Source organism: Oncorhynchus nerka, linkage group LG10, assembly GCF_034236695.1.
Source record: "Oncorhynchus nerka isolate Pitt River linkage group LG10, Oner_Uvic_2.0, whole genome shotgun sequence".
NCBI classification, from domain to species: domain Eukaryota; kingdom Metazoa; phylum Chordata; class Actinopteri; order Salmoniformes; family Salmonidae; genus Oncorhynchus; species Oncorhynchus nerka.
The window spans coordinates 33,764,068-33,785,311 of record NC_088405.1 but is presented as its reverse complement, the minus strand read 5'-3'; the positions used below and the strand labels follow the sequence as shown (position 1 = coordinate 33,785,311).

At 42.0% G+C, this 21,244-nt stretch overlaps 1 protein-coding gene across 2 annotated transcripts; it reads right to left on the bottom strand.

Moving 5' to 3' along the window:
• Positions 1 to 2,377: 2,377 nt before the first annotated feature.
• tlx1 (T cell leukemia homeobox 1) lies at positions 2,378 to 6,793 on the bottom strand. Of its 2 annotated transcripts, none has more exons than XM_029669609.2 (3): positions 6,141 to 6,793; positions 4,991 to 5,228; positions 2,378 to 3,820 (listed from the first exon to the last, which is right to left on the bottom strand). In XM_029669609.2, exons 1-3 carry the CDS (start codon positions 6,583 to 6,585, stop codon positions 3,610 to 3,612), a joined length of 894 nt encoding a protein of 297 aa, XP_029525469.2. In that variant the 5' UTR covers positions 6,586 to 6,793; the 3' UTR covers positions 2,378 to 3,609. The 2 variants fall into 2 exon arrangements, with proteins under 2 accessions (XP_029525469.2, XP_029525470.2); XM_029669610.2 differs by having other exon boundaries at positions 4,991 to 5,192; positions 6,141 to 6,792.
• Positions 6,794 to 21,244: the final 14,451 nt, after the last annotated feature.

Genomic DNA, 21,244 nt, shown 5'->3' with positions numbered 1-21,244 from the left:
CACCAGGGCGAGCTAAAGTACAGGGTGTGGGTCAATCAGATGCAGCCGAGTAGCCATCACAACACAAACTACCACCACCGGTAAATCCCTGTGTAAGTGCTTTCATCATAATGTCTTCTAGATGCAGAACGTGAGATAATAACATCATGGAGGGATAGTTATCAATGTATGTGGGAAAGTTCACGGGTCTATCATTCTCCTCAAAAAGTGTATACATGTGTGATAAAGTGTATTTTGGTTGACATGGCCATTTGTCACATGCACAGGTTGAAAGAACCGAACAATTTGTAAAAATAATAATAATAATAAATACAAAAACAGATTTTTCATGGGTTAATCTCAGTCTCTCCCTTTCCTTGGATCATTTAGCACACAAAAAAAATGTTGTGTGAAAGAAGTATGGTATAACCTAATCAATCCACCGATCAGTGCTCCTATAGGATCGGGCGGCAGGTAACCTAGTGGTTAGTTAGTGCATTGGACTAGTAACCGAAAGGTTGCTAGCTCGAATCCGCCGAGCTGACAAGATACGAATCTGTTGTTCTACCCCTGATCAAGGAAGTTAACCCACTGTTCCTATGCCGTAAATAAGAAGTGTTTCTTAACTGACTTGACTTGCCTAGTTAAATAAATAGGTTGAGATGAGAAAATACCTTGTTAAAAATTGGGATACAGCTGCTATGATTTTCTTTTGTGGACATGGTTTTGTCTCATCTAATATGTTAAACAAGGGAACTAATGGATTAGAAGAGCCAAATATTTATCAAATACAAAAGCATGAATCATTTAATTAAAAAATGTAACATACAAATTGCCATATTCTGTTCAAGAATATGATTAAACAATGATTGCAGAATAAAGTCTGCAATAGACAATTGATTTTGCATGCAGTTCAAAATGAGAAAAAAAACTCGCTCCATTCATACATTTCAAATTCAGAGACATAGACTACACAATGGCTTTGAATGGTACAGTGATTCGTATGTGTGTAAAGCCAAGAATATATTATACTGTAGCTAATTTGAGTCATACAATCATTTTTATATAGCAATAGGATTCATTGCAAATTAATTGTAGCAATGAAGGACATGACAGAGATCGGTTTATTGATAATTATGTTTCAACTTCTTATTGATGATGTTAAGAATATGCTGCTTTATTTCCCTGGTGGTGAATGAAAAATGCATGGGCTTCTGTGACTTACTGTGGCAGAATCATACATTACTGTGCTATAAACAGGATACTAAGCTGTAAGTCCTGGTTCATGCTAATTTGGAGATTGTGTAGTGATGAATGCATTGCAGCATTACAGATCACAAGGAAGCAAAGCGCAGTGAGATCAAACGTAGAACATGTTTGTGGAAATGAACACATTTCATACGGTACAAAAGAGGATAATAGCAGTAGCACAAGAACTGAACATTATTTGTGGCTGTGTAAAGATATACGAATGTTGTTAGATTGTGGATTTGCAACTGAATTGTGGCAGACAAAACAAACAGTAAACGCTCACTTGGTAGAAATACAATAACATATTACTTCAGTAATGAAATGCATGTAGGAACTGTATTTGATGACATAAAACAAGCCTAAATAATTGTAATTTAAAGAAGCCATAAATAAAGAATACGGATCAAACTAAAACTGAAAAGGCTGAGGACAACGAACAAAATGGAAGGTGTTATGCTTGCTTACATATTAAGCTCTCAATCTGCCGCTCACTGCACTTGTCCACTTCTTTTACATTTTCAGCCATTTTTTACCAACTTTTTCCATTGAGGGCTTTGAAAAAAACCGAAAGCCATCATGCCTGCTCGGTTTAAGAATTTCAGGAGTTTTGGGAAAGCCACTTAAGTGACGCTGCAGTGCTGATATTTCCGAGTAGATGAGGCAATTCTACCCTACATTCCTTTTTGACCATGGGGAGAGGCCCTGGACTAACTCACAAACACACTGTCCTACAGCTGGATACGATCAACACACACATACACACACTTTACAGTTGCAATGAATGTTAACTAACACACAAAATACACAGCTGCATATTCCAAAAAGTAGACATTCATCATGATCATGCAACCAGTATCAATCACTTGCTGGAAACACCCATTATAAAGGTCTGGTATTGACTAATAGAGGGCAGGTATATCAGGGATGGATCCTATAGTCAAAGAGGGCTTTGGCCATCAGTTGTCCCATACACAGCAATGTAGTTCACTCCATGTACTCCATGATGCATGATCATTAGTTTAAAACAAAATATGACAAATACACAAAGTACAACTGTATTAATTCTTTAAAAATATATTTCATATGGCCTTATAATTCTAGCCTGTCATTATGCGTATAAATGGATCAACATAACTGAAATGATTATAGAGTACAAGAAAGTTGAACAAATAACACCTTATTTTACAGTCATAATTCAGCTGTTTACCTGGTATTGATTAAGAAATTACATTATGCAGTAACAATGGATAGGCTACTTAACGAAAAAACAATACATTTACACTTCAACAAATTCAAAGCCATGTTCATATTGCTAACATTGTGCTTGTTTGAAAGACAAAGACAACAAATAATATTGTACAATGATCAGGCAACTGTATAATCCAATTTCTGCAAATACCAGGTAAATAGTAGAGTGCAATAAAGTATAATCCAAATTAGTAAGTGCTTGTGTAATGTGGTAAGAGGTAAAAGATAATGAATAATTTACAACAGAAACTTGATGAGGTGGTACATTTGAACCTTTTGCCACTGATTCTTCCCTTGCAAAGAGATAAAGGGGTTGCATAACTGCTAAAAGCGATTCATAACCATTGCTATCAATATAAACGGTTGATATAAACATCACTGTTATGAGACACAGGCAGGCTAGTGAATCTATACCAGCAAATTCATATTTTTGAAACCAATACATTTTTCTTGAATTAGGCCTATTCCTCAAATGATCAGGTATGAATGAATATGTCAAAGTTTTCCTCTAGGAGAAAAGTGCTAAAAGAAGTGCTCACTTGTTTGAATCTAGCTATAGTCTTAGTTCATAGTTAGAACTGGACTATATTTGATTGAAAAATGACAATTAATACAACTGCTAAAAATGTTATCACCTAAAAGCAGGACGATAAGGTGAACTATTGCACAGTCCTCTAAAAGCATGTTGCTAATGGACTCGTGCATGGCTGCAGGAAGATTTTTCCGGGTGGGGGTGCTGAGAAAGAAAACATATCCCCGCATTAACGACTATTTTTCTCCACTCATACAGGAGTCATTAAGGTCCAGTGCACTAATTTGGTGATTTTATATATATTGTTGATTTTATATATATATATATATATATATAAATATGTATGTATGTGTATGTATGTATATGTGTATTTAATTATGATTTATCAGGGGGTGCTGCAGCACCCTCAACACCCCTACTTCCGGTGGCTATGAGCTCCTTGTTCACTCCATGCTTTCAACCTAAACCTTTTTTGAGGCAGTCAGATAAATCCAGGTCCTCTTGAGTCATATTTTTCAAGTTGATGATCTTAAAAAGTTGTTCGCTATGACTCCACTCACTTTCAAAAAGAAGAGAAAAGAAATGCGGGTCAGAGTTTGTTATTCGCAGGCGGACACGCTGCTGATTTTGGCGGTGTTCTCAGTCCATGGCTGGAGGTTCTGAAGCGCGAACAGGGAGCTGTTATGCAGGCACAGCGGGTCCGGGTTTGCCGGTTGGTTTATCGTTTTCTGAAAAGCCTCCTGTTGGAGTTGCATGAGGATCCGGTTGGCCTGCTGTCGCTCTGCTTCTCTCTCCTCAGCTGTCTGCCGCCTGGAACACCCGAGACACAAGAGCGACACCGAGGAATCAGTGGGAAATTCTATCCAAAATAGGCTGCGTCATTATAGATCTTAAGAAGCCTATGCACATTACATTTTGATACAAAGTGAATGTCTTCTGGATTAATTTAAACACGTTTATCAAGTATGATTATAGACTATAACAAATTGCGAGACAACATTTGCCTAATGTAGGCTAAATTGCTTGGCTAAGCATTATTAACCGATAGGCTAAAAGCTGATATCCAAATGCAAATTTACCACAAATAGTATAACATTTTCACAGCCAACAATAGCTTATGTGAAAATAAATAACGTTTTGTCAATTAATTTAGTCTTCCTCTGATGTGGCATAAATGTTTCTCCAAAATGTTCTGTTATGTTCTCTCATTGACTTCATACTTACTCTTAGGCCTATATACATAATATTTGTATTCCTTGATTGTATATATATATTTTTTTCTAAAATCCAATCTTCAGAGATGTATTTAACTTCTTTAGTAGATAGGCCAAGGAAAATATCCTCTATCTCAATGCGTAAAATGTGTGGCCAAACAGGCCTTCTACATTTATGCACGATATGTTTAATCTGAAAATAGCTTTAAAGACCATTTTTAAAATGACTGAAATGACATTATTTCGTAAGATTAAAGAAGCGTTTCACTTTAAAAGAGTAGACGTGTGAGGGAAATCATTATCCTGTAGGTTAGGATAGGATATAGGATATAGTTAAGTTGCCACTGAATTTTACTTTAATTTTAAACCACTCATTATATGAATCACCATAGTTTCCTTGACTGTTGCAAGACAATATTAATTCAATGAATTGCAAAGGTTTGCAATCGAAAACTTCAATAAAAAATACAATTGACCATCTGGAGTAGACTGTAAAATGTTCATTTGAAGCAGGGAGATTGGATTTTTGTATATAGTTTTAACAAATGCACACAATTATTTATCCCATATTTAAGACCGAGTACGTTCAATCTATCCGTCTCCCAATCTCTTTTTGGTGGGTTTATATAGCCTTCTTGGAGTGTAAATAAATAGCTCATGTTATACATAAAAGCATCAATTTAGCTAAAACACACACACAAACAAATCACGGAGAGGACACTTTATACCTTAAATGTAATCTACAAATTATCATCAGTAATCTCACCTCCATTTTGTTCTTCTGTTCTGGAACCATGTTTTGACTTGTGCGTCAGTCATCTTGAGGGCCTTGGCCAAAGCCGCTCGCTCTGCGGAAGCCAAGTACTTCTGTCGGTGAAAGCGTTTCTCCAGCTCGCAGATCTGCAGGCGAGTAAAAGACGTCCGGGGCTTTTTCTTCTTGGGGGGCGTCCGGTTCTGGTACGGGTGACCTACACGACGTGTTACAGTGAGGGGTGAGAGCGCCACTGGATTGGGAGACGGATAGATAAGGGCGAAAGCATGCAGCAAAATCAGCAAAATAGCAACAACAGAGCAGCGAAGCAAGTTCATGCAACTTCAGACAGAGAGAGGGAGATTGCAGGTTTAAAATAAAGAACTGCAATTCAAATGCTAGGCTAAACCAAACATCCCATTGTTAATAATGCACTCTGATACAGTCCTGGATGAAATAGCATATTGATTAGGCACCCACTGTCCTGTCCTAAAACAAGATGATGCAGGTAGGAGGAAAACACTCGATGTTACGTTTATACCACACAGATTCTGGCAGATGCATTATCCACCTATTAGGCTGCAGAAACATTTAGTGTATAAAACGACAACATACAATTAAAAAGCTCCAAATACTATAGCCTAGTTATCGTTAAGTGAACTTTTAAAATGTGAGATTGAAGGATAAATGTTCCTTTTAAATCACCGAGAGATGAAAAACAAGGATGCATACGGTGTTATATTTGTTGTAGACATTTTTGTAATAATGGGGGGGGGTACATTTCGACTATTTCGATAACATGTGTTGGGCTATATTTTGATTATCTTTAAATCAACGTTGATTGTAGGTGCTTCTTGTGAGATATATATATAGACTAGTAAAATAAGTCAAATGCATAGGTGTTTATCAACTAAAATGGTATAATGAAATTACGCAGCGTGTTAAGAAGAAGCCGTAGTAGACAGCAGGAGACTGATTTATTATCGATTATTTTCTAAGCTGAGTGCGTCAGAAGACAATAACTACGTCTAAGTGCATTCAATGACCCTTTCCATCAGAAACAAATTGCACGATCGTGATTTTCTCATGACAAGCATGGCAACACACGCACAAGCGCACACACACACACACACAACATTGTATGTGCATTATAGAGATGGTCTACCGGTGAACCTGTCTTTGGTGTATCTTCTGTTACTCTCCATCCAGGGGAATGTAAATCCCGTCAGGTTGTTAATCGAGCCTGGCATCGTGGACATGCCGTAGGGGATGGACGAGTGTCCACTGTTCAGAGGCCGGTGCGCGGGCACACGGATGACTCCAGCTGCGTTAACGTTATTCCCACTGACGTTCATCCCCATGTTCATGTTATAGGTGCCGCTCAGATTGGCGACCCCACATGCGTTGCTGTTATATCCAGAGTTGTCGCCGGTGAAGTTACTAGTCATGGTGTTGTAGGCAGTGCTGACGACGCAGCCGAGGCCATAGTCCGGCTCGGGCATCCGATCGCCGAGCATGCAGCTTTGGTCCACATTGTTAAGGATTTGGTCGATCCCGAAGCTGATGGGCTCCCCGTGAATGTGCTGGAGATGCGCTCCAATATGATCCATGGCCCCCGCGAGCCCCCCGCGAGGTACAGAGGTGCTCCACGCAGCGCGCCTTATCTTGGTCCTTTAAAACGTCTTCAGCTCTCGCTCCAGTCGTTATCTAATACGTGTGTGTGTGGGTGTGTGTGCGTGTGTGTGCGTGTTTGTGAGAGTGTAAGTGTGTGAGAGTGAGGCTATACTAAAAGCGATTGTCTGGTTTTTTTTTTCTTCCCTTTTGGCTCGGGCAGCCTTGCCGACTGGAGTGCAGCATCAATCAAAGTGCCAAATAGGCAGCAGGAGATTAAGCCCCATTTTTAGGCCTCGAGACTCAATTGGCTGAAGACACCACCGCGAGGCCACAAGCTCATTCAGTGAAAACTGAGCGGAGGGTCGCATGATCCTCTGGACTTGTGGCAAACATTATAAACACCAGGCGGAGTCTTGTGAAAGTAGGCAATGTTTATATTCTGTATTTTATTAATTTCACCTCATGGCACATATTTAGAACATCAATTACAAAAACTGTTTTACGTAACACACACTAACCTAATGTCAATAGGTGCGTGGTCAGATCCGAGCAAGCAGTGAAAGTGTTAAAATGGCCTAATAAATGCGGAGGAACGTGTCTTCTTCCATCCCTCGTAGGCCTCTGTGTTCAATTTATTTCAGGTAGGCCGAATCAAATGTCTCCATTTGACAGTGTTTCTTGGAAACACAATTGAACTGGAGAAAAATCTACGTGCTCGAGCAAATGATCTTAATCAAAGTGGATTCACAATGCCTTCAGAAAGTCAAAGTGGATTCACAATGCCTTCAGAAAGTCAAAGTGGATTCACAATGCCTTCAGAAAGTCAAAGTGGATTCACAATGCCTTCAGAAAGTCAAAGTGGATTCACAATGCCTTCAGAAAGTCAAAGTGGATTCACAATGCCTTCAGAAAGTCAAAGTGGATTCACAATGCCTTCAGAAATTCAAAGTGGATTCACAATGCCTTCAGAAAGTCAAAGTGGATTCACAATGCCTTCAGAAAGTCAAAGTGGAAGAAACATTTGTAAAACAATGTATGTATCTTGTTTAGATAGCCTAAGTATTCAACCATCTGAGTCAATGCATGTTAAAATCACCTTTAGCAGGGATTAAACTGTGAGTCTTTCTGGATAAGTCTCTAAGAGCTTTGCACACCTGGATTGTACAATATTTGCACATGATTGTTTTTAAAATTCTTCAAGCTCTGTCAAGTCGATTGTTAATCATTGCTAGGCAGCCATTTTCAAGTCGTGCCATAGATTTTCCAGACGATTTAAGTCAAAACTGTAACTAGGCCACTCAGGAACATTCAATGTTGTCTTCGTAAGCAACTCCAGTGTATATTTGGCCTTGTGTTTTGCGTTATTGTCCTGCTGAAAGGTGAATTTGTCTCCCAGTGTCTGTTGGAAAGCAGACTGAACCAGGTTTTCCTCTGCCTGTGTTTTTTTTAATCCTAAAAAACTCCCCAGTCCTTGCCAATGTAACAGTATAGTTTCCGTCCCTCTCCTCGCCCCTACCTGGGCTCGAACCAGCTACCCTCGAAGCATAGTTACCCATCACAAAAGCCACGGCCCTTGCAGAGCAAGGGGAACAACTACTTCAAGATCTCAGAGCGAGTGACGTCACTGATTGAAACGCTATTAGCGCCACCACCGCTAACTAGCTAGCCATTTCACATCGGTTACACCAATGACAAGCATACCCATGACGTGATGCAGCCACCACCATGCTTAAAAATATGACGAGTGGTACTCAGTGGTGAGTTGCCCTAAACATAAGGTTTTGTATTCAGGACATAAAGTAAATTTCTTTGGCACATTTTTTGCAGTTTTACTTTAGTGCCTTATTGCAAACAGGGTGCATGTTTTGGAATATTTTTTATTCTTGTACATGTTTCCTTCATTTCACTCTGTCATTTAGGTTAGTATTGTGCAGTAACTACAATGTTTTTGATCCATCCTTAGTTTTCCTTTATCACAGCCATTAAATGCTGTAACTGTTTTAAAGTCACAATTGGCCTCATGGTGAAATCCCTGAGCCGTTTCCTTCCCCTCTAGAAACTGAGTTAGGAAGGAGGCCTGTGTCTTTGTAGTGACTGGGTGTATTGATACACCATCCAAAGTGTAATGAATAACTTCACCATCCTCAAAGAGATATTCAATGTCTGTTTTTTTTTTTTACCCGTCTATAGGTGCCCTTCTTTGCGAGGCATTGGAAAACCTCCCTGGTCTTTGTGGTTGAATCTGTGTTTGAAATGTACTGCTCGACTGAAGGACCTTACAGATAATTGTATTGGGTACAGAGATGATGTGGTCATTCAAAAATGCAACATATTATTAGATTTGTTAAGCAAATGTGTACTCTTGAGCTTATTTATGCTTGCCATAACAAAGGGGTTGAATAGTTATTGACTCAAGACGTTTCAGCTTTTCATTTGAAATTCATTTGAACCTGCAACCTTTCGGTTACTAGTCCAACGCTCTAACCACTAGGCTACCCTGTCGCCCCAAATGAGGGGGTAATGTGTGTAGGCCAGTGACACAAAATCTCAATTGAATATATTTGAAATTCAGGCTTTAACACAACAACATGTGGAAACAGTTAAAGGGTGTGAATACTTCCTGAAGACACTGTAAACGAAACTCCCCAAACTTCGATTTTATGCCCAATAAAACTCCATTGGTTATAGTTGATTTAAAACATCAACAAAATGTTAACTTTGTCGACACGAATAAAGTAAATCGATTAATATTAAGCCTTTGGAGAACTGCATATCATAATGAATGATTAATCGACCTGCAATGTGCTCACCTTTTAATATATAAAGCATATTACTGATAGGCCTATATGTCCATGCGTAATTCCAATTGAATTATGGACTCATCTCTCGATTGTACATTTCTTAGTAGCCTAGCCTATTATTTAATTAAAATCAAATAGTTTCAAGCATATCCATGCCCTATACAGCCGGTCCTGTGAGGGGGAGTTTATTAGGCTTTCAAAAAGTGAGCTCAAATAGACCAATTAATGATAAGCATATCAGCTGCACAACTCCTATAATGAGCTCCTTCATCGTAATAGGCTTGATATTTAATGTCCCACGACATAATTTATTTAGGCCTATGTTCGTATAGTGGCATCACTACAAAACGTTTTTTTTATTTAATTAGCCATTGACTGGCTGTGCATGTGTCAAGACTTTATTTTCAGAAATATTCATGTTATGGACACACGCCTGGCATGTAGGCATATGCCTATCAAATATTTTGTGAAATTAAGTTAAACGAAAGAGTATAAACCATTGGACTACAAACTCGTTATTTTTAATGCAACCTATTTATCCATTGTCTTATTCAGTCCAGCCTAATGGACGTCATTAATGATCAATGGCTTGGTATTATGTAGGCTATACTATAATATTCAAGTTCAAATGAATAAATATTGGCTACCTGTATCATATCTAAATAAAAGCTAAATAAATGATCAAAGCCCGTTTTTTTATGCGTTTTTAATTTATATACCCAATTCAGTTAATAATTTCAACAGACAAAAATGCTAACTTCAAAACAATTACATGAAAATGAAAACATATGGGTCATTGTTTTTCTCTCCTCTCGAAATCTTCAGGGATGTGATTATTTAACAGAGTGCATTAAAGTATTAATATTTGATATGGGTTTCCAGATTCTCACTGGCCAATTGACCGAAATTAAAGTTTAATAGCTCGCGGGGCTCCCACTTGTGTGGTATAGGCTACTAACCAACTCGTTAAAATCTGGATTAATAACGACCTTTGCAGACTACTAATGCAGTCACGGAGGACTGCAAGCTTTTTTTGTTATATTTATAAATATATATATATATTTAATTTCCGGTAACACAGACAAGAGAGAACATGGACAAAATACACACTATAAAACCCCCAGCCATCCCCATCCTCCACCCACACACGATGTATGTTTTTTTCACGAACAGTAAGGTCATTAAGAAATGTAGTTGGTCAAAAGGATTCTATGTCGACAAAGACATATAATCCAGATTCCAGAATTAGGACACCTCTGGGCATTCCCAAACCATATGCAAAAAAAGGGCCTTGGGCACCATGGAAGCAGAGCAAACAATTTGGACTGGGAATTATTTTCAATTGAAATATATATATATATATGCTATATGAATATGCTATATATAACCATATCATTAAAGAGATGAGGATAGAGGTTAGTTTGCAGCTGTCAACATATCATTTGGAGGCCTGCAATCCTTTATTTTCTTCTTTTGAGAAACGGAGATGGAGCACGAGCCTATCTATAGTCTACATGCACGCAAGTTTCTCTTTGGAAAAGGTATCTGTGATTAGACTTATTTCAATTCATCTAAATGGTGGAGTAAGTGATTGGCTGTTCTCGTGCAGTGTGGGTCATGGGTCGTATGTGTGTGTGCCTGTGTGTGTGTCCGTCCTAGATACTCAAATCCAACCTGCCGTGGTAACACGGAGTAAAACTGTCAGCAGCTTCTTATCAAACTCGGATTATTGAGCCACCACCTCCAATAGCAGCTAGGGTTTTGGTGTGGTTTGGAAAAAGTTATTTTCAGAGAGATTTAGCCTATTGATTTCATACCCTTTTAAGTCTGCCTGTAGATCTATGTATAGGCATAGCTCATCCCTGTGGTGTATGCTACATTAGCCCATCGTAATAAATTAGGCCATATGGGATATTGAGGCCTATTTTCTATATTTTGTCATTCTAAATGGTGCTGCTTTATTGTGAGGACAGTCTCATGGTGGTATGTGGTCCGTTTGTTGTGTTTCTTTTCCCCTGTGGTTGTATCAGAGTGTATCATCTTTCTGGGTCTACCTGCTCAGTCCTTGACCCCTGACCCCGACCTATCTGGCGCCAATTCCATCATCTCGTCTCCTCGGCGCACGCACTTAACAAGAAGGACCGCCCGAGCCAAGCGCACGTGGCCATGAACGATGACAGTTTGGATAGGTCCTCTCTTCCTGTGTTCCATTAAAATGAAACCATCACTCTCTCCCCAATCTCTTCTGTCCAGCACCGCCAACTGTGGAGTAAATGAGGACATACATTGATTGTATCAATATGAATAACAGAGCACAGCAGCCCCATTCTCAAAGGAGCCAGATAAAACTTTGGGCATGTTGTATTGACACACAGAACAGCCGTCAAATACAACCAACTCCTCGAGCCAAACTTATGTCAGCGCCGACATGCTTGTGCACCCGGATATCCACTGGAGCCCAAATAGGACTTCTCTATTGAACTCCAAACAGAAGGACAATTATTTTATACACAGATCACGTAACCAAGCTCAGAAAATGCCATACATATTTATCATACTTTCACTGCATTTAATTGGTTTGTAGAGTAAAACAACCTAATGGGATTCATAATTGATTTACCGCCTTCACTTGGGTGAATTAGACCTAACAGATTCCTTGGTCTAGGTCTACATTTGTAAACTGATATGAGTTGAGTGTCCATGTGATCGAAGCAGGTCAAATGAGCACTATTTCATACAGTGAATGACTTAGGCTGACGTAGGCTACTCTGCTCCACCCATGAGGGAGCTGAAGCCATCTCTGGTCTGAAATAACAGTTATCACTGAGACGTGAGCGATCATCCTGTTTGTTTAGTAACACAGGGAAATGGCTGCCACCACAGGGATCTAATGCGGCACAAACACCGCTAGCCCCACAACCCCTCAACTTCCTACCGAGTACACACACACACACAGTCTCTGAACAAAAACATACGAAACAGATGGGATTCACACACAGGAAAAATGTGAGGGAAAACATGTTTGAGTTCACTCCGCCGCGGGCAGACTGATCCATCAGAGCTAGACGCACTTTAGTGACACATCTCGTAATGTGAGGCAGTAAACACAGAACATGTTGCCTTGAATACTGTCTAATGGTCTAGTTGACAAGGAACTCTTTCAGGGTGTAATCATTCTCATAGCGCACATAATGAAATGTAGCTGAACTTTGAGTTTATAAACACAAGGAGAAAAGTGCCCGAGCCAAGAGCACATAGCCCGTGGCTACAAGATGTGTTGTTGTGTATGTAGAGTTGCTACAGTCCAGGCCATAGGTGTAGCCACATGAAAGTGTTGACAGACACAATGACCTCATACAGTCTGTCAACACACACACACACACACACACACAGACCATAATCTCATAGCGATGGAACAAACAGATTCCGGACCAGAGTTTCAGGGCTGGACAACAGAGTTACGTGTTCCGTGTCTTGCAGGACACAAGGTTGACTGTTTCCTCAGCCTTGTGTGAGTGAGAGGTCCCTATCAGCATGCTTATCCTCTGAACATCAGCGACTTCCAGAAAATACCATTTCAATTGATGGATGGGACCCAGTCAGAGAGAGAGAGAGAGAGAGAGGGCGAGAGAGAGAGAGAGAGAAAGATAGAGAGAGAGAGAGAGAGAGAAAGAGAGAAATAAAGAGGGAGAGCAAGACAAACAGCCAGACAGATGGAAAGTAACCATGGACACAGGAGTGAGTTGCCTTCATCTAGTTGCACCTTATTTTAATGACAGCTATTCATGCTAACTTAAGGTTGGATCCACGGACCCCCTGCCTTTCCCATGTAAGGCCTCCTGTCACAGGTTCAGTGTGTTTAACCCCTCGGAGGGGATTGATGGTCAGGGTGAGAGGAGTGACTCAGGAATAGAAGGCAACGATTGGGGAAAAGGACACGGAATGTTTGGCCTGAATGCTTGGAACGGAAGCAGGGACTTCACGATTTGATGGGGACACTATCAAATATGAAAAAGGGCTTATTCTGAACCTCGACGTTGTATGGCGGATGTTAGCTATCCACTGCACCGTGTGAATCTATACTGAAGGGAAGACAAAAGCATGGATCCATCAATCAATCCCATGACCCATCTGTCAAATAATCTGCAGTCAAGAGGAGTCATTCAAACATTTAAAAATTAAACCTGAACTTTATCGATACATGTTTTGAATTCATATTCTCCTCGTTCAAAGTGTATGGCTGCCCCAATGCCTCAGTTTGTTGACACATGGTACAGGCAACACAAAGGCTGTGGGCCTCAGTTGAACCCTATTTCATTTTGTATAAAATGTGTATAACCTCTGCCTTTGATTTCTAAAGCATTGTGCAGGAGCTACTTGAGGCACCCATGGTTCTAAACAGGCCATCCGGTGATAGTGGGCTTCACCGGTGGGTAGTGACTTAGAGAGCAGGGAACTATGGGACCATGCTACATGGTGCTGTGTCTTCCTGGCTAATTGCTCGATTCAACTCCTATGAAGGATCTGTCCAAATTGAACAAAATGATGTATGGTCATAATTTCTTTATTCTGCTGACATTCCAGAGAGCATTTCAGACACCAGTGGCACCGATGAGACATAGCACTGATGATATTACACTTTTCTAAGTGGTAACGAATGAGGGCAACATGTGCCGTGAGTGCGTTCAGAGATAGGCACAACAGCAGAGCCACATCATATAATCTGGGACACAATCTGTCACTACACCCCGTGTGAATACTACCATTTAACACCAAGCGCAATCATTGAGCTTAGTGTGGATATCACCGTTAATGTACTGCACAACCTATTAGCAGGCTGTGTGAATGCTATCAGCTGCCCAAGTGTAATGCTGAGGTGTGGTTTGGCAGAGCATACTTTTGAGGACGTACACAGCCTCTGTGCTTGTTAATGGAGCATGGGGCTTGGAGGTAGTTTGGAGGTGTCTGGATGCCTGTAGTAGCTGCTGTGATCACTTAAGGGGTTTAGGCTGTAGATTTATAGCCCCGCCTCCCCCATCCCGCATGCACTTCATGCACTGAACACACGCACACACGTCCTGTTCCAGGCCAGCAGGTGGTCTCTGTCCGGCCAAACGGTAGCCTCTGTCAGCCCCATTGCATCGTGGGTGCCTCTCCTCTCGTCCCATTGCACGGTGGGTTGAGTGTGAGCTTCCTGTCGTCTGTGTTTGAATTGGGAAGTGGGACGAGTGGGGCATTCCCGCTTCCCTTTCCCATCCCACATGGCCAGCTGATAGACGTTGACTCCTCACAGACAGATGGGATCGTCTCACTGTCTACTGAGCCCTATACTATGAATCTGGTTTGAGGGGTTAGCGAGGTAACTTTGGTCAACTCAGTTCAACTCAGAATAACCAGTGACACAAAAGTGGCTCACCTTTTAGACAGGTGAATTTGGCAAAGAATCTTTCACAACTAACCTGCTCTGGGGCAGGTTAACTCAGGACCAGTGACAATCCGTCATTCAGGGCAGGTGGGGCAGAGTCCCACATTTTTAACAATAAAATAAAAAATAACAAAAAAATCAACCAGATTATTTTGGGGGCTTGCCTGTTTTGAATGTTATTTTGGCAATAATATGTCCAACAAAGTTAAAAAACAACAACAAATTATTGAGTTAATAAAACCGCATACACACATTGTCTCTTTTTTTGCTTTCTTGAGTAAGACAGCTCCAAAATGCAGGTGTTTCAGCCTAGCTCAGTGCTTTCTGTGGTGGTGGGGCTGCCAGTGGAAATACGGAGCGTAGGGGTTGGTAATGTTCTCTAGTTGCACCATGACTGGCTCAGTGTTCTGTCACTCATGGGGACACTACATCACTGCCAAGTCTAAGGGTAGAACAAAAAAATTAAAGCCCGCTGGGTGCTGCCATAAAGTTACATTAGAAGTGCTCATCCAAGAAGGCTCAAGTTCATTGGCCAAAGATAAAATGACGTCAAATCACGTTAGATCTACAGTAGCCTTGATTGGACTGATCATGTCAACATCATACTTTCAAAATCTTAGCTAGCAGTTATCATCGTGTATCATGTCAACAATCTACTGGCAAATTATTTTGAATCCTTTTCATATGAAGATAAATAATGAAGAGAAATGATTGATAAAACGTATCGGTGCTCATCGGCCATTGGACATAAACATTACACAACAAGTTGGAAATCGCAATTTCAACAATGAGTGGTTTGGAAGGAATCAGTGGGATTAAGGGTCTTTTTTCCAAGCTTAAAATGATAAACATTCAACATTGGCTATGTTGTCAATGAAGCATGATTTGTGCCGTTAACAGTTAACAACTGTTAACTCTGAACTGTTAACATCTGACTTCAGTGTGTTCAAGACAACTGGGAATTCGGAAAAAAACAAGCTCCCGACAGGGAAAATACATTTTGAATGGTCATCCAAACCGGAATTGTAAATCGAGAACTCTTTCTAGAGCTACGACCTGAAGATCACTGACGTCATCATTATTCAACCTTGTTTTTTTTCCCAGAGTTCCCAGTTGCCTTGAAAGCACCATAAATCCAGAGAATGCCAGACTTTGATGACAAAATTTGCCCACTAAGGACCGCCGCGCCACCTTCCTGTCGAAGTGAGCCCAGCACAACAAGGCGAGTCTAAAAATGTCTTTTATGCTGCTGCATTATGTAATATGCCAGGGAGACATGTTTACTGTAGCTAAGAAAGTAATACAAAGTGTATGTTGTGTAGTACGCTGTTAGTAGCCCAGTATTGTCTCAGCAAAGAGTTCGAATTTCAACCAGCCATGTGCAACTTGAACACGCAGTTAAAAGCCCAGCGCGATCAGGTTAGAGTAAGATCAATATCCACCTTCGTAACATGGATGAAACCATGTTCAAGGACCTGATTCTTCTTGTTAATACGCTGCATTGTAACCCTTCGCAGGATGTTTCAGCAGAGTTTCAGACATACTGTGTATTTATGAACCCTAGTGTTGTAAGAGGAGGCAATAACCCTTCATTAAGCCCTGACTAGTGGGCCTGGTCTATAGCGCAGCAGAGAGCAGAGAGGGACATATAACAAACTAGACAGGCCCTTTAATGGAAACCTAGGACTATTCCATCAAAACTATAGAGCAATTCAGATTCAGGTTTTCTTTTTGTTTCTCACTGTAAACATTGTTTTGTGGTGTACATGAATCTTTACTGCAGAAGCTTTGAGAGAGCACACAAATAACCAGACTGCAGATCTTTCAGCCAACCATAAACAGAGAGGCACACAAAAAGACTGACCTGTCATCACAGTGATTTGGACAGGTAGGATGTTGAACTGTTCACTGGTTTGTCATCGTTACCCGGCCATCCTAGTTACGCAGCAACTTACCCCAAAACAAACAGGCCTCCAGCCACAACACACACACACACAGACTGCCTGGTGCCTATGCTGCCCCAGGGGCCCATGGCTAGCGTAATGACCTGCACTGATAGGGCTGTTGTGTCTCTCTAGTCACACTTAGTGGGAGGAGAAGCTGCAACAATTGATCCATACCTCAGCCCTCAGCCTCCCTTATCCTAAACACTACAACAGACATTTCTGAGTCCAGATCAGATCCACTCCCTCACTTCATTAAACCACTGCTGTCTGCATTCCTCTCTGTCTGTCTGTCTGTCTGTCTGTCTGTCTGTCTGTCTGTCTGTCTGTCTGTCTGTCTGTCTGTCTGTCTGTCTGTCTGTCTGTCTGTCTGTCTGTCTGTCTGTCTGTCTGTCTGTCTGTCTGTCAATATGCATGTGTTTGTAAGTGAGAGAGTGAAAGAGGAGCAGAATGACAAAGAGAAAGAGACAGTAGAAAGTGCGTGCAGACAGAGAGCTAGTCTGTGCTTTGCTGCGGTCCCTCTGGCTGTGCTGGAGCATGACATGACAGACAGCTCTCTCTGTGGGGTCAGAGGTCAGTTCTAATTGGGTTAATGGACCTGGGGAACCAAAACAAACAGATCTCAGGTCAGCCCAGATTAGAGTCCAAGCAGCTTCGCCCAGAATCAGAGATGATCAACAAATGAGCAAACAGAAGCCCCTAGACACAACACCGGCACACAACAACAGGATAGGGTTACACGGCAACACTTAATGCAGTCTATGTAGTTGCTCTTATGACATGTAGTTACTTTGATACTACTTTTGTCACTAAAATATTTATACTCCTCACTGGCAAGATAATAAAATTAGTCTAAAATTAGTTATTGCTATTTACACCAAGAAATAAAAATCCTCTCAAACAACACTGTCACGTTCTGACCTTAGTTATTTTATTATGTCTTTGTTTTAGTATGGTCAGGGCGTGAGTTGGGTGGGTTGTCTATGTTCCTTTTTCTATGTTTTGGGATTTCTGTGTTTGGCCTGGTATGGTTCTCAATCAGAGGCAGCTGTCAATTGTTGTCCCTGATTGAGAACCATACTTAGGTAGCCTGGTTTCACTTTTGAGTGGTGGGTGATTATTGTCCGTGTTAGTGTTTGTTACCACACGGGACCGTTTAGGTTGTTTCACTTTGTTATTTTGTATTTTTGTAGTGTTCAGTTTGTCTTATTAAAATGGACACTTACCACTCTGCAAATGGGTCCGATCTCTCTTACTCCTCATCAGAGGAAGACGACGAACTTTACAAACACACTACAAGGGTAACATAAAGTCTGACTAGTTACATTGCAGCAGTACAATGAGTGTGAATCATTGCCATTTTACAGTTAGGCAATCACTCACACCAGATCATAACATCTAAGATTACGGAAATGTCAACCCAATCCTGGGATTCCCATCCCATTGGCTTAGTGTCGCATGTGAACTCTAACTTACTGTAAAAGACTCCTAATGTGAACTTGAGCCTGTAATACCAAAGCCCATGACTTGGCTAATAAATATCCCTGATAATTGTGTGAACCCTGGGCTAGCGAGGCCATAAATATCACTGATGGAGGGGGTGACAGACGCGGAGACAGCAGCTTCCGATCCACAACAGGAAGCAGGAGGAACACACTTACTAAGGAGTCATGAAGAGTTGTGATCCTAACCCTAACCCTAACCTTACATCAACACCCTAAACCTGAGAACAACAGTTATGATTAGCCTACCAAGGCCTGCAATGATGTCTACTGTATCTGATATAATATCTGATGGTATGTGATTGTAAGGGATATCCAAATGTTGCTGTCCTCACAGGACGTTTCTCAAGAACTCTAGAAAGTAATCACTCATATCAAGCAACAGAACCAAAGCTAATGGTCTCCGTAAATGTCTGTCCAGCTGTTAAGCACGTGCATCCATCTCTCTCATACACATTCTGTTTACACGATTTGGCACTTAATATGTCCGAGTGTGTGTCTGTGTGAGCTAACGGAAGCCTGGAGTGTGTGTGTCTGTGTGAGCTAACGGAAGCCTGGAGTGTGTGTGTCTGTGTGAGCTAACGGAAGCCTGGAGTGTGTGTGTCTGTGTGAGCTAACGGAAGCCTGGAGTGTGTGTGTCTGTGTGAGCTAACGGAAGCCTGGAGTGTGTGTGTCTGTCGTACAACGGAAGGGCTGTGTGTGTGAGTGTGTTGTGAAAGAGTTACGATCTGTTTGGGTCAGTAATGAGGAGAGGCAGCGCTGCATCACTCAGCAAGATAAACAGTGTCAGAGTTTAAACAACCCAGTCCCCTCTGTCCACACACACACACACACACACACACACACACACACACACACACACACACACACACACACACACACACACACACACACCCTGTTGCTCAGACCACCTCTTCTCTATCTTTACACACACCTATCTCTCTCCCCAATTAATTCTCTCTTCTCTCTTTCCCCATCAAGTACAGGCAGGAAGAGCCACCAGCCAAGTGTTTGATGTTGTCATCCTGCCACCCAGTGACAAGAAGACAATGTAAACACCTCAAACAGCCCCGGTGGGGGGGCCGCCAGGGGCCTCCTGGAGGATGCGATTGTAACTGCCTTTAATTGACCAAACTTTTAGTTTGACATCACTGGAAAACATCCCAGCATCAATTTAGAGCCAATTACAGCGAGCTCAAGCCAGGCAGGTGGAGTCAACGTCTATCGGGCCTCTGTCGTCGTGACACCCAGATGATTGATCACCGCGCCGCAGCAACGGCTCTCTAACCTGATCAGCCAAATTACCGTGGCGACCGCGGGGGCCATCTGAGCCTCTGAGCCTTGCGCCACAAATTAAATCCACAACGCTCATCACATCACACACACACGCATACACACACACACACAAGCAAGGCAGACAACATCCTCTTGTCCTCTCACTCAGAGAATGGGAGAGATCCCCACCATTGTCCCAGGGGAGCACAGCACCAGGTGATGGGAACGGCAGGAGGACATGAAGACATATTAATGTACTAAAGACTTAATGAAGCTCAGTCCAGTACTCAGAGAGAAGAGAGGCTACAGGAGTGTGGGGGGGGTATGCTTTTTACTTTATTAGTTTACAGCAGATTAATGGGGCTAATCATTTAAGTGATGGAGATGGATTACCCTCTCAAAGATGGTCCTGGACCCAATACCATCCATCCCCCTTCCTCCTCCACCAACTCACACCTCCCCCCCCCCCCACTCCACCACCACTACTCCTCACCCTCCTCTCCTCTCTGCATCCCCGGCCACTCTCTCTCCCTGCCCAGACAATCTTAAAGCAACATGGACCTGAAAGACCTGTCCAATCACACAGCACGCAGAGGGCGCTTCTTTTTAACCTAGGTGAGGAAAATCAGTGCAAAACTGTAGAAGCAGAGTTTGTGGCTTACAGTATATGGATGATTTAATAGGGATTCAGCAGTACTTTTCATACAAAAAAAGATAACTAACTGACTACATGTGTAAGAGGGGGAACATGAACATGTATAATTATTTGGATATATCAAAGGCGCAACTTAATTGTAGTCATATGAGATTAAATGGACTGGATGCAATAATGCATGGGCCTACTGTGAAACCTTCGTCAGATCCAAATCAAGATGAGGACATAATGTATGCTGACGCAGGGTCTGTCCAATGTGTTGTCTGATTGTGCTTGTGACTATGTTTGTGGTTGGGCTTCTCCTCACGGTAAATTAGGACACCATGGTTACTGTGGCCCAGCCCCTTAGACAGGATATTGCATCGCTCTGCTGGTAATAAAAGGGTCACACACCCACTCTTCCTTACACATCCTTCCTCCATCCATCCCTTTCTCCCATCTCCATCCCTTCCTCCTCCATCCATCCCTTCCTCCCATCTCCATCCCTTCCTCCTCCATCCATCCCTTCCTCCCATCTCCATCCCTTCCTCCCATCTCCATCCATCCCTTCCTCCTCCATCCATCACTTCCTCCCATCTCCATCCCTTCCTCCCATCTCCATCCCATCCTTCCTCCCATCTCCATCTCCATCCCTTCCTCCTCCCATCTCCATCCCTCCCACCCATCTCCATCCCTTCCTCCCATCTCCATCCCTTCCTCCCATCTCCATCCCTTCCTCCCATCTCCATCCATCCCTTCCTCCATCTCCATCCCTTCCTCCCATCTCCATCCCTTCCTCCCATCTCCATCCCTCCCACCCATCTCCATCCCTTCCTCCCATCTCCATCCCTTCCTCCCATCTCCATCCCTTCCTCCCATCTCAATCCCTTCCTCCCATCTCCATCCCTTCCTCCCATCTCCATCCCTTCCTCCCATCTCAATCCCTTCCTCCCATCTCCATCCCTTCCTCCCCATCTCCATCCCTTCCTCCCATCTCCATCCCTTCCTCCCATCTCCATCCCTTCCTCCTCCAATCCCCATCCCCCTCCTCCCATCTCCTCCTCCATCCATCCCT

What these genes read in the sequence shown, in the direction of transcription:
- tlx1 (XM_029669609.2), bottom strand. Translation starts at nt 6,585, where the DNA reads ATGGATCATATTGGAGCGCATCTCCAGCACATTCACGGGGAGCCCATC. An exon ending in CACCAAAGACAGGTTCACCG is followed by an intron (nt 5,229 to 6,140) that starts GTAGACCATCTC and finishes CTCCCAATCCAG; the next exon opens with TGGCGCTCTCACCCCTCACT. An exon ending in AACAGAAGAACAAAATGGAG is followed by an intron (nt 3,821 to 4,990) that starts GTGAGATTACTG and finishes CGGGTGTTCCAG; the next exon opens with GCGGCAGACAGCTGAGGAGA.